The following is a 14,323-nucleotide window of genomic DNA, read 5'->3' on the forward strand; positions in this document are numbered from 1 at the left end:
CCCCATGACAGTGTCAACAACAACCATAGTTAAACCCATCCCCTTGACAATGTCAACAACAATCATAGTTAAACCCATCCCCCTGACAGTGTCAACAACAATCATAGTTAAACCCATCCCCGTGTCAACAACAATCATAGTTAAACCCGTCCCCCTGACAGTGTCAACGTTTGAGACAAAATGATACCTATGAATTGCAATCTAACACAAAAACAAATAGACATAAAAGAATCAAACCAACGCGGACTGCAATAAAAACAACAGACCAACTCTAGGAAGAAATTGCATAATTTGTGTCACAAAAATAAAAAAGTTGTTTAAGAAACTGTCATCGTTTATTTGTGCATTTTACCAGTTTGTTACAAGGGCGCAGTGGCAACTAAAGGAACAGCACGAAATGCGAGATGCACGTGCGTTAACGGGTTCTCAACAAAGTTTTGAGCCTGCGATATGACACGTACCCCAGCTGCACAGGCAGTGCGCTGTATGTACTTAGTAATTGCATACTTGGGTCACCCCCTGTCATTTTCATCCTTGAAGAAATCATAGACTTCGTAAATCATAGACCTTCATTTTCTCTCACTTTGTCAATCAGCAGTAATCACACGTCTCTGACGTCACTAATGCACGTGCATCTCGCTTTTCGGGCTGTTCCTTTAGTTGCCAATGCGCCCTTGTATCAAACTTGGAAAACGCACAAATAAATTATGACAGTTTCTTAAGCAACTTTTTTATTTTTGTGACACAAATTATGCTTTCTTTTTCTAGAGTTGGTCTGTTGTTTTTATTGCAGTCCGCGTTGGTTTGATTCTTTTATGTCTATTTGTTTTTGTGTTAGATTGCAATTCATCGGTATCATTTTGTCTCAAACGGACTATAAAACGCGTCTCATGACAGTGTCAACAACAAACAAAGTTGAGCACATCCCCGTGACTCAATAAGAACACTGAGAACACTGAGAACACTGCTTATGGATGCAAAAAATGTGCTTGTAATTGTTTTGTTAGTGTTTCTAGTTTCCTAGAAAAATCTGTTACTTTTTTCCGTTTCTTTTTTTCCTGTTACTTTTTTTCCGATCACCAAAATGAATATCGTTGCAGGTTCAATATGTGTTAAACATGCGCCGTGTTTCCATGCAGTTATGCTCTCGTGGTACAGTTCAGCACATTAACTGTGACATAACTACGACGCCACTCAAAACACTGTCTGCACGACAATCAACAACCTCTACCAACATAGACTGGGGTTCACTCAAACTACAAGAGTTAAACCTAAGGTAGAACCTTAAATGAACAAACCTACCGAGTCCATTTATCCAAAATACTACTGAATGTACAATATGGAACAAGTTTTTATGGATAACAACTTCTTTATTTCGTGAGTGAGTCCATAAAAACTTGTTCCATATTGTACGTCTCAACTTCTAAAATGCCACTCAAACAAGTTACTACTGAATGTGTCTTACAAAATGACCAGCTAACCTTCCTGAATCAGCGATCACTCTACGTCCATTCACCATGACGTTAACCACTGGATATTATAGTCTATATTCAACTTAATCACATGTTGTGTTGGTGGACCTCTCAGCTATAATCGTAAATAAACGACGGCAAACATGCCTCCCTCATAATTACATGTTTATGTGCGTGTTTAGACCCCGCCACAAGTAAAGGATTCAGTGCGACTATATTACATCCATAAAAGGTAGTTTGAAAAAGTACGTAAAGATGGTAATTATCCGGTGTGTTATGTTCCGTAAAGAGCACACGGCCAGCGTACGATTCCTCCCATATCCTACATAAAAGATCGTTGGTATATGGTCTCTTGTTTAACTCTGACAGTCGAGGAGCTTTAGGTACTGAGTGAAACATCGTCAGTTACAAAGAGGTATATGAACTTGAGGCGCTTCTACTTAAATATATATCTGCCTCTTATAGGAAACTGAACGCGTGAAACAGATATGTGAAGATGTGTGGATCTCGAGGCTCTATTGCGTACTGCATGTGTACTTGCCGAACACTTACAAGAGCTTATGCGTAGAGCGGGAACTACCTTGATACAATTAACAGAGGGCCAATGAGTTTGCAGATATACACAAAGATGCATTCAAAACTTTTTTGTCCGTTTGAACAGTTGTAAAAAGTTAGTTCATACCGGATGACGCAAATAGGCCATGTTTACTTTATTAGTCACTGTTGAATTTTACAAGTCGTTGTCAGTCAAGAACATAGTGAAGAATGTATTTCTGAAATATTTTAAATGTTTGAATGATAAGATCACATTGACCTGAGCGTGGCGGGTCGAATTATTTGTTATTGTGCTTTGCGCCAAGATTCCAGTGATGTGCGCCGACACACGAGTTTACAGGTGTATATTTTTAGCTTTCAGGTCTTGGCATCTGCCCATAACAGACTGGGTTAGTCTCTAAGCGGCTCCCTGTCTTCCTCCTCTCAGGGAACTTTCAGAATACAGCGTGAGATTTATTTCCGCCTTACCACAGATGTATGCGCGAAAGTAAAGAGTGCGCCTTATGGGCTAAATCATTATTTGATGGGAGAATTATCCAGAACCTGTATTCACATACCTTGTTTAATTATACGAGATAACCATATTGCATGAATGAGGTTGAATTTCAAAGAAGTTTCATTTCACGAAGCGATCCGGTTAACACTTTCTGGAGTGACTCACATATTCCTACGCCGAGTAACCGGAGCGCCATTGTAATGGCTGAAAGAAAGGTTGTATGGACTGAAGCTCACAGTTATTTACGGAATTCCGGACAATAGCGGAGTATTTTCCGCTGTTGCTGGCCATGGCTGATTACGCCGAGGAAATCGACAAAGAAGTGTCTCGGTATAATGAAGATCTGAACTTGTTTGAGGTCCCACACCCTCAGAGTTACTGGCGAGAAGTGACAGCCAAGCGGTCGGATACCACTGCAGGAGATGCGTTTCGTAGCAAACAAAGTGTGTATATGTCTCACGTTCACCAAAAACAAAGTCAACTTCGATACTCGCCAAAGACAATGTTTTACTCTAACACCGAGCGATCGGCTAGCATTTCGTCAACGTCACACGACGGTAAACCGCCGATACCAGCATCAATGATGCTCCCCCAGCATCCGATCGCCATCGGGATTCCTCACCCCCAGGGAAAGCTGAGCCCCCCGGGGAACGAAAACAGGGGGATATACATTGGAAATACACGTTACCCTGCACCTAAAGCAGCTATGATGAACAATTCTGTGAGCCAGAGTCAGTCCTTTGGAAGTATGCAACACACAGTTTATGCCAATCTTCCCATTGTGAACAATGTGAATGTCTCCAGGCCTGGAACAAACTCGAACTATTCCAGTCCACGATCAAGTGTTGGGAGTGGGGGTGAGTCAAAGAGCTCCAGCCCTCGGGCAAGTCTCACCTATCCACCTCCACCATATGATCAACGATTTGGCAGCCCAAGATCAAGTATTGCAAGTCCCAGATCAAGCCTAAGTGCAAATTCGTTGGAATCCAAACATTCAAGTCCCAGGACTAGTCTTACCGGAGTACTTCTGGATAAGTTTCCCAGCCCACGGACAAGTCTATCCTCCCCTCAGGATCGCATACCAATTCAGCGTATTGTGGGTAATAATACCGGATATAGTGACCAGGAATTGTATAATTTATCTATGTCTGGCCATAGTGCTCATCAGTATCCCCAGAGCTATACTAGCCTTGGACCAAGAAGCGTTTCCTTGTTAAGTGACAACCGTTTTAATGAGCCGGCACCCCCAATATATACCGATCCTCGTCTTCGAACCCTGCCACCCCAGGTGCAGGCTAGTGTGCACACCATGGGCTATGCCAACCCTGTCCCTACATCACGATCTAACCAGTCAGTGAGCATAAATTCCACCCAGAATGGAAACCATGTGATTTCGAATTCCCTCCCGATTAATAGTACTGCAGTAGTGAACAGCTTGTCCCAACCTAACGTGACCGGTCCCAGCCACCTGGGCCAGACCCCCCCAGTGATACCTGCACGGGTCCCCCTCCACTATGAGACGGTACCCTCCAGGTCGGCAGGGCCCTCTGATGCTGAAAAGAAGATAGCTGCTTTAACCCAGCAGCTTGAACGTGAAATGCAAATTTCAGGATCTGTGTCTAAAAAGTCCCCTGACTCTCCCTCCGGCAAGATGCCCCTTCCCCCACCCTACCATGGCCCCCATGATGTAGAGGTCTTCCCTGGATCATACACCCAGAGGAATGCCGTGCGACTAGTGGCCCCAATACAGGGGGTACAGGTCCAACGGTCAGGCAGTGTACCCATCACTCCACCCACCCAGCCTGGCTCCCCGGGGATTAAACCTCACCTTCACTACCAGGTTACCCCACCTAAATCCAAGGGGCCATCAGAGGCCGAGAAGAAGTTGTCAGCTTTAACACAACAACTTGAAGAGGAAATGGAAAAGTCACCCGTTGGTGAATATTTTGGTAAGTGTAAAAGGTTGTCATTGGCTCACAGTTCTTATATTATTTATCGTCTTGGTCTGTATGTTTATTTTTTCAGTATTCACTTAGCAACTGGTCTCTCTCATGAGTAAACCAGCAGATCCGCCAGATGTTTGAAAACTTACTGTACCATAACATGCCATATCCACATAGCTTGAATGTCGTCACTTCATGGTACTTTGTCATTTATGGCAATGTATTATTCACAGCTATTAAATGTGAAGAAATCTGACATCACATTTTGTTATTTGACACTACTCATATTTTTAAGTGTGATGCTTGTTTAAAATGATTTATTGTCAAATCAAAAATGTAACACCTTCAGTGTGGAGCTTTGATGTAAAATGGCCTCCACAGTGCTATGAGAAATAGACTGTATTCAATACGCTTTATCAACATTGTGTTAAATGATGTCACAATATACATATTCACAATATAGTGTTGGTATTATACCACCTTTATTATGTCAGCTTTAACTGTCACAGATTGTTAAACAATGTTGAAACTGACATTGTTGGGTTAAATAGTCTCACATGTGATACATTTTATCAAAATGACATGTTTATAAACAACACAGTTGAGAGTTGGTATGATATGACAGTTATGACACGATCTGTTGACAGTATGTACCAGGTAGTACAACAGTGTAGAGACAGGGGTATGCCAGTGTACTGCTGGGACAGTTTCAGACATTGCCACAGCTAAGATATTATTGATTAGGAAATTCCTTACAAGGAATATTTTCTCTCAGCCTTGGATTGGAAAGGTCACATGCTATTTCAAGATCTCAAACTAAATATCCCATTATGTAATCATAAAGTATAATACTCCACAATAAGATGTCTGTCTGTGGTTCCTGTGCTGCCTAGAGTGCTATGTGGTTAGGGGGTTACTAGATTCTACAACCCACACACCTTGTGGGAAGTGTTCACAACACAGTGATACATTATGTATGAAAAAGCTGAATGATTGAGTGGAACAGTTTGGGTTCACAAAAGAACCATTGATTTAGTCCAGCTCAGGAATGCCTACCTTTGTTGCTGACATTGCAGGTTAATGATGGATTAGGGAAATAGTATTTTGACAGGAGGTCTGTAGTTGGATTGTAAACATTAGTGGGAGCTGTGAACAATTTGTCTGACTTTAGTTGACTGTTGTAGTTTTTGTTGTAGTTTTTGTTGTGGTAGTGTGAGGAGTTCATCAGCATCACGTTTGTAGTCTGAGTGAATTTAAGGATCATAGATATTATTTGAATCAAAATTTTGTTTTGAAAAGTTTAATGTATATGATGCTGGCTATATGTAACCATGGTTACACAAAAAGGGTTGGTTCCCATCTGTAGATGTAGTGTATATGTTTTGTTGTCTCGTGTACTTTGTCTTCTTGGTATTTTGATAGCTACCCAGGACTCTTTCGCCATCAGTTTTCAATTTTGAGACCAGTTCATATGACACAGTCGCCATGATATTGCTGGAATATTGCAAAAAGCAGCATGAAACTAAACTCACTCACTCATATGGTACGGTGATGAAATATTTTTTAAATAAGCATTTCTTGTTAAGAGGAATGAATGATGAAGTGACTTTTCTGAAACCTAAATATAGTGGCGAGTAGTACCAAAAATAGAATGTGGATATGGTTGTCGAGATGGTGAGGGTGTTTATGCTGCACAGTGCCTGAAGGGCACACTTATTTCTTGAATAATTCCTTGTGACTTGGAGAACATGGATGGCATAATCATCTGATGTGCCTAGTTGTGCCCTCTGGACACTGCAGAAGCCAATGACTGTGGGTACCCATCCAGGTCTGCCCGCATCTTGTGGCCAACATCGGAGGCCAACATCGGAGGCCAACATCACTGCATGCATTCCTCTCCTATTACTTTGGTTTGTTGTTTAACCCGCACTCAGCGATATTCCAGCGGTATGATGGAGTCTGTAAATAATCAAATCTGGACCAGACAATCCAGTGATCAACAGCATGAGCATCAATCTAAGCAATTGGGGTGTGGTGACCCTGACCACCTGATACCGTTTCTCGTTACTCTTGCAACAAGCATGGGTTACTGAAGACCAGTTCTAACCCAGATCTTCACAGGCCTTCTCCCATTAAGCTGACACACCATGATGTGACTGGAACACTTGTCAACGCAGCAAAAAACTAAACACATTTACTTCTTATGACGATGGTCATTAATATATGAAACTAAACACATTCACTTCTTATGGCGATGGTCATTATTATATAAAACTAAACACATTCACATCCTATGGCGATGGTCATTATTATATAAAACTAAACACATTCACTTCTTATGGCGATGGTCATTATTATATAAAACTAAACACATTTACTTACTATGGCGATGGTCATTATTATATGAAACTAAACACATTCACTTCTTATGGCGATGGTCATTATTATATGAAACTAAACACATTCACTTCTTATGGCGATGGTCATTATTATATAAAACTAAACACATTTACTTCTTATGGTGATGGTCATTATTATATAAAACTAAACACATTCACTTCTTATGACGATGGTCATTATTATATAAAACTAAACACATGGCGATGGTCATTATTATATAAAACTAAACACATGGCGATGGTCATTATTATATAAAACTAAACACATGGTGATGGTCATTATTATATAAAACTAAACACATTCACTTCTTATGGCAATGGTCATTATTATATAAAACTAAACACATTCACTTCTTATGACAATGGTCATTATTATATAAAACTAAACACATTCACTTCTTATGGTTATGGTCTTATATTTATATAAAACTAAACACATTCACTTCTTATGGTCATGGTCATTATTATATAAAACTAAACACATTCACTTCTTATGACGATGGTCATTATTATATAAAACTAAACACATGCCGATGGTCATTATTATATAAAACTAAACACATGGCGATGGTCATTATTATATAAAACTAAACACATGGTGATGGTCATTATTATATAAAACTAAACACATTCACTTCTTATGGCGATGGTCATTATTATATCAAACTAAACACATTCACTTCTTATGGCGATGGTCATTATTATATAAAACTAAACACATTTACTTCTTATGGCGATGGTCATTATTATATAAAACTAAACACATTCACTTACTATGGCGATGGTCATTATTATATAAAACTAAACACATTTACTTCTTATGGGTCATGGTCATTATTATATAAAACTAAACACATTCACTTCTTATGGCGATGGTCATTATTATATAAAACTAAACACATTCACTTCTTATGGCGATGGTCATTATTATATAAAACTAAACACATTCACTTCTTATGGCGATGGTCATTATTATATAAAACTAAACACATTCACTTCTTATGGCGATGGTCATTATTATATAAAACTAAACACATTCACTTCTTATGGCGATGGTCATTATTATATAAAACTAAACACATTCACTTCTTATGGCGATGGTCATTATTATATAAAACTAAAACACATTCACTTCTCTATGGCGATGGTCATTATTATATAAAACTAAACACATTCACTTCTTATGGCGATGGTCATTATTATATAAAACTAAACACATTCACTTCTTATGGCGATGGTCATTATTATATAAAACTAAACACATTCACTTCTTATGGCGATGGTCATTATTATATAAAACTAAACACATTCACTTCTTATGGCGATGGTCATTATTATATATAAAACTAAACACATTCACTTCTTATGGCGATGGTCATTATTATATAAAACTAAACACATTCACTTCTTATGGCGATGGTCATTATTATATAAAACTAAACACATTCACTTCTTATGGCGATGGTCATTATTATATGGTCAAACTAAACACATTCACTTCTTATTCACTTCTTATGATGGTCATTATTATATAAAACTAAACATTCATTCATTACTTCTTATGGCGATGGTCATTATTATATAAAACTAAACACATTCACTTCTTATGGCGATGGTCATTATTATATAAAACTAAACACATTCACTTCTTATGGCGATGGTCATTATTATATAAAACTAAACACATTCACTTCTTATGGCGATGGTCATTATTATATAAAACTAAACACATTCACTTCTTATGGCGATGGTCATTATTATATAAAACTAAACACATTCACTTCTTATGGCGATGGTCATTATTATATAAAACTAAACACATTCACTTCTTATGGCGATGGTCATTATTATATAAAACTAAACACATTCACTTCTTATGGCGATGGTCATTATTATATAAAACTAAACACATTCACTTCTTATGACGATGGTCATTATTATATAAAACTAAACACATTCACTTCTTATGGCGATGGTCATTATTATATAAAAACTAAACACATTCACTTCTTATGGCGATGGTCATTATTATATAAAACTAAACACATTCACTTCTTATGACGATGGTCATTATTATATAAAACTAAACATTCACTTCTTCACTTTTTATGGCATGTGATGGTCATTATTATATAAAACTAAACACATTCACTTCTTATGACGATGGTCATCATTATATAAAACTAAACACATTCACTTCTTATGGTGATGATCATTATTATATAAAACTAAACACATGGCGATGGTCATTATTATATAAAACTAAACACATTCACTTCTTATGACGATGGTCATTATTATATAAAACTAAACACATTTACTTCTTATGGCGATGGTCATTATTATATGAAACTAAACACATATGGCGATGGTCATTATTATATAAAACTAAACACATTCACTTCTTATGATATTATTATATAAAACTAAACACATTCACTTCTTATGACGATGGTCATTATTATATAAAACTAAACACATTCACTTCTTATGGCGATGGTCATTATTATATAAAACTAAACACATTCACTTCTTATGGCGATGGTCATTATTATATAAAACTAAACACATTCACTTCTTATGACGATGGTCATTATTATATAAAACTAAACACATTCACTTCTTATGACGATGGTCATTATTATTTAAAACTAAACACATTCACTTCTTATGGCGATGGTCATTATTATATTAAAACTAAACACATTCACTTCTTATGACGATGGTCATTATTATATAAAACTACAAACAGGTAGAAAAACAGATGGAAATTATTGACATAAGAACATGCTCCATACAGTTATTCGTGATAACAGTCTGGGAAATCAGATGTGAACTTGAGTATTATCAATCTCATTAGAAATGAAGGGGCACTCTTTCAACATTTACAGCTGCTTATCATAGAACTGTCATCCACTGAGTTTGATGAAGGATCAAAATTCTTCTAGTTGACACACTTCAGTTCTAAAGGGCGCACCTAAACTCTTTCAGTGCCCTGCAGCAAGGAGATACATTCTGACCCCAATGTAATGGTCTCCTGTGAGTAGGGTTAGATCAGTTTAAACCACATGGAGGGTCAGTTGTACAGTGATCTGTTATATACATGCACACACACACACACATGCACACGCTCATGCACATGAACACAGGTACACACAGATGAACACATGCACACTTTCCAGTTCTTTTACAGACAGCTGACAAGGAGAACAAGTGTTATTTATAAATGTGTCACCAGTGTTGACATAGTATAACAAATGGCTAATCATGTTTGTTGAAATACAATTCTTTGCACATTCTCTTTCATCACACACTGGTGTTTGTTTTCTAATTATCAACTCAGTTTGCCCTCAAGTCTTACGCATAATTAACATTCCGGACCAAGCCTCTCACATGTTCAAAGCATTCTCTTTGTTGCACGGCAACCGTTGAAATACATCCCGGTTGGTGTCTATGGCCCATTCACCATCAAGCTCTCATTGTTGGGGTGATAAGAGCTAAATATTGTCATTATGACTGGAGACAGTTCCCTGCCTGTGTACAGCAATAAGTTGTGGGACAGGGAGGTGAATGTGGTATGCTGTGAATGTCATTATCCCAGGTGTTGCTGGGATGGACAGGTGCAAATACCGACCCCTCGTCTGGGTTGCCATTGGTTGAGACAAGGAATCTGTTGGCACAAAACTCTGTATCACCTTTCCTCTGGTCTAGTTTGTTGGCATGTGTTCAGTTTAGAGACTTAACATGGTTAGGTGGTATTTTGTGTGTGTTTTACTGTGCCTTCTGTGTGTATAACAGTATGTGAGTGTGGATTATGGTGGTGTATGTGTATTGTGGTATCTTCTGTGTGGATTATGGTGGTGTATGTGTATTGTGGTATCTTCTGTGTGTATAACAGTATGTGAGTGTGGATTATGGTGGTGTATGTGTATTGTGGTATCTTCTGTGTGGATTATGGTGGTGTATGTGTATTGTGGTATCTTCTGTGTGTATAACAGTATGTGAGTGTGGATTATGGTGGTGTATGTGTATTGTGGTATCTTCTGTGTGGATTATGGTGGTGTATGTGTATTGTGGTATCTTCTGTGTGTATACTGACTGACTGAGTTTAGTTTTCACGCCAGCTTTACAATATTCCAACAATATCACGTGGGCTTAACACATTGTGCCCATGTGGGGAATCGAACCGGTCTCTTGTATGAATAGCGCTTTAACCACTTACCCCCAATCACTCTGTGTGTATAACAGTATGTGGAGTGTATTATAGTATTGAATGTGTATTGTGGTATTTTCTGTGTGGATTATGGTGGTGTATGTGTATTGTGGTATCTTCTGTGTGTATAACAGTATGTGAGTGTGTATTATAGTATTGAATGTGTATTGTGGTATTTTCTGTGTGGATTATGGTGGTGTATGTGTATTGTGGTATCTTCTGTGTGGATTATGGTGGTGTATGTGTATTGTGGTATCTTCTGTGTGGATTATGGTGGTGTATGTGTATTGTGGTATCTTCTGTGTGGATTATGGTGGTGTATGTGTATTGTGGTATCTTCTGTGTGGATTATGGTGGTGTATGTGTATTGTGGTATCTTCTGTGTGTATAACAGTATGTGAGTGTGGATATGTGGTGTATGTGTATTGTGGTATCTTCTGTGTGGATTATGGTGGTGTATGTGTATTGTGGTATCTTCTGTGTGGATAACAGTATGTGTATGTGTTATATCTTCTGTGGGTGTGTATGTGTATTGTGGTATCTTCTGTGTGGATTATGGTGGTGTATGTGTATTGTGGTATCTTCTGTGTGTATAACAGTATGTGAGTGTGGATTATGGTGGTGTATGTGTATTGTGGCATCTTCTGTGTGGATTATGGTGGTGTATGTGTATTGTGGTATCTTCTGTGTGTATAACAGTATGTGAGTGTGGATTATGGTGGTGTATGTGTATTGTGGTATCTTCTGTGTGTATAACAGTATGTGAGTGTGGATTATGGTGGTGTATGTGTATTATGGTATCTTCTGTGTGTATAACAGTATGTGAGTGTGGATTATGGTGGTGTATGTGTATTGTGGTATCTTCTGTGTGGATTATGGTGGTGTATGTGTATTGTGGTATCTTCTGTGTGTATAACAGTATGTGAGTGTGGATTATGGTGGTGTATGTGTATTGTGGCATCTTCTGTGTGGATTATGGTGGTGTATGTGTATTATGGTATCTTCTGTGTGTATAACAGTATGTGAGTGTGGATTATGGTGGTGTATGTGTATTATGGTATCTTCTGTGTGTATAACAGTATGTGAGTGTGGATTATGGTGGTGTATGTGTATTATGGTATCTTCTGTGTGTATAACAGGTGTATGTGTATTGAGTGGTGGATTATGGTGGTGTATGTGTATTGTGGTATCTTCTGTGTGTATAACAGTATGTGAGTGTGGATTATGGTGGTGTATGTGTATTGTGGTATCTTCTGTGTGGATTATGGTGGTGTATGTGAAGCATGCACAAGAGTGTGGTGTGTGAAGGGTGTGAGTGGTGTGTGTTATGGATTGTGTGTGGGGGGTGCATGGATGATTGTATGGGTATTGTGTTGTGGTGTGTGTGTGGGCATGCATGGATGATTGTATGGTATGGTGTTGAGTTGTGTGTGCATGGATGGTGTATGTTATGGTATGGTGTGTGAGTTTGTGTGTGTGTGTGTGCATGGATGATTGTATGGTGTGTTGAGTTGTGTGTGAGTGGTGTGTGTGTTATGGTATTGTGTGTGTTAAGGATATTGTGTGTGTGGTGGTGGTGGCATGGATGAGTGTATGGATGAGTGTATGGGTATTGTGTTGTGTATGAGTGGTGTGTGTTGTGTGTTATGGTATGGTGTGTGTTATGGATTGTGTGTGTGTGTGTGTGTGTTTGACGGTGTGTGTGTGTGCATGGATGATTGTGTGAGTATTGTGTTGTGTGTGAGTGGTGTGTGTTATGGTATTGTGTGTGGAGTGCCTACCCAAGTATGGTGTGTTATGTGGTGTCCAACAAATTATGTTTTAGTAGTGAGCTCGGAGGAAATACCATGCCATATTTTCGTTTGGCCACAAGAAATATTTTTGTTTTTGATGACTTGTCACATCGATTCAATGATCAAGATATATATTTTGGTCTATGTCTCCAAATAGACAAGATTTATTTACATATATTTCTTAAAATATGTTTAAGTGTCTGTATTTTGAATGTCATGCCTGTCACGTTATTATTAAGCCCTAAAATGTTCACAAGTTACTTCATAGGACATTTGTAGAGCAGGGAATGTGGCAAGAGTCAAGACGGCTCGGTTAACATTGTCTTTCTCACAAGCTTAACCTTTTATTTGGTGAATAACTTTATGATGTTTGTGCAAGAAACATACTGATGTAATGTGGTCTATGAAACATCAGTGCCACAGAATATACTCAGTCTGATTATTCATATTATTGGGCTATGGCATATAGTTATGGACATGACATGAATGGGGTGCTGGAACCAGCCATGATGCCAGGTGTGTCATGGAATCTGTAGGCATGTCACCATGGAAACTAGCATGCAGTGCATCTCAATGACTGCATTAATCACTTTCTTGACAGATTACCTGAACATTATAAAGCCTTGTTTTTGCAAAGCCATTTACTGAGTGTATCACACTGTATCACAAGGTGGCTGATGTTCCCCATTGATTGTATAATCAGCTACACATCTTGACCAATGTGGAGAATCTTACATGTCCAAATGTCTGTTTTAGCCTTATTTCAATTTTCAGTAAGTCATGATATTATCACTAGTGGTTGTGACTTATGAACCTAACCCCAGCCATGAAAGGTATGTCCAGTAATGGCTATCCTGACTACTCAACCAACAGATACCCGGTCTACCTGGCAATTACCATTATCACCTGAGACTACACCTTTCATGTTGTCAGCAGCCTAGCTGTATACATACATACACCTATGTACATTAGTATCCCCCCTGGGGCCAGGGAAATGTGATATTACAGTCCACCGTGCTGTATAGTCGACATTACGGCAGGTTTGGACTGACTGCAGTAAACAAATAGCTTTGTAGGAACCACAGGAATTTGCTTATTGTCTCACCTGTGAGGTGATTAAGATCTTGTCAGGTATTCTAATCAGGTGTGACAAGTAAGCATGGGTTGAGGTGGATGTTAATGAGGCGTATAAACTCCAGTACACAGTGTAGTTAATACCTGAGTGTTATGTAAGCAAAGGTACACCAGGTAAGTCCAGGTGATGATGCACAATGACGAGGTATTTCTGTCTCTTCTTCGTCACATGTTGGATGTTGTCAGTGGGATGAGGACTTGATATCTTTGGATGATTAGCTCTGCTTCACATCATTTAATAAATACAATTAAATATTAGAAAGTTATTACTTGAAGCGAAGTGAGTTGTATCTGTTTAATGTATTACTGATACCATTG

General features: G+C 38.4%; 1 protein-coding gene across 4 annotated transcripts in view; it reads left to right on the forward strand.

The window, feature by feature from the left end:
• Positions 1-2,685: 2,685 nt before the first annotated feature.
• Positions 2,686-14,323, forward strand: part of LOC124253845 (LIM domain-containing protein jub-like) — a 68,510-nt gene continuing 56,872 nt past the window's right edge. For all 4 annotated transcript variants that reach the window (XR_006892308.1, XM_046687694.1, XM_046687695.1 and 1 more), the window contains exon 1: positions 2,686-4,472. Coding sequence is in view for 3 of the 4 variants with exons in the window: in XM_046687694.1 (XP_046543650.1) it covers positions 2,813-4,472 (1,660 nt within the window). In the remaining variant the exon portion in view is untranslated. The remainder of the gene's footprint in view (positions 4,473-14,323) is intronic.

This window comes from Haliotis rubra, unplaced genomic scaffold (genome assembly GCF_003918875.1).
Source record: "Haliotis rubra isolate DU_JTF1 unplaced genomic scaffold, ASM391887v1 Scf555, whole genome shotgun sequence".
NCBI classification, from domain to species: Eukaryota; Metazoa; Mollusca; class Gastropoda; order Lepetellida; family Haliotidae; genus Haliotis; species Haliotis rubra.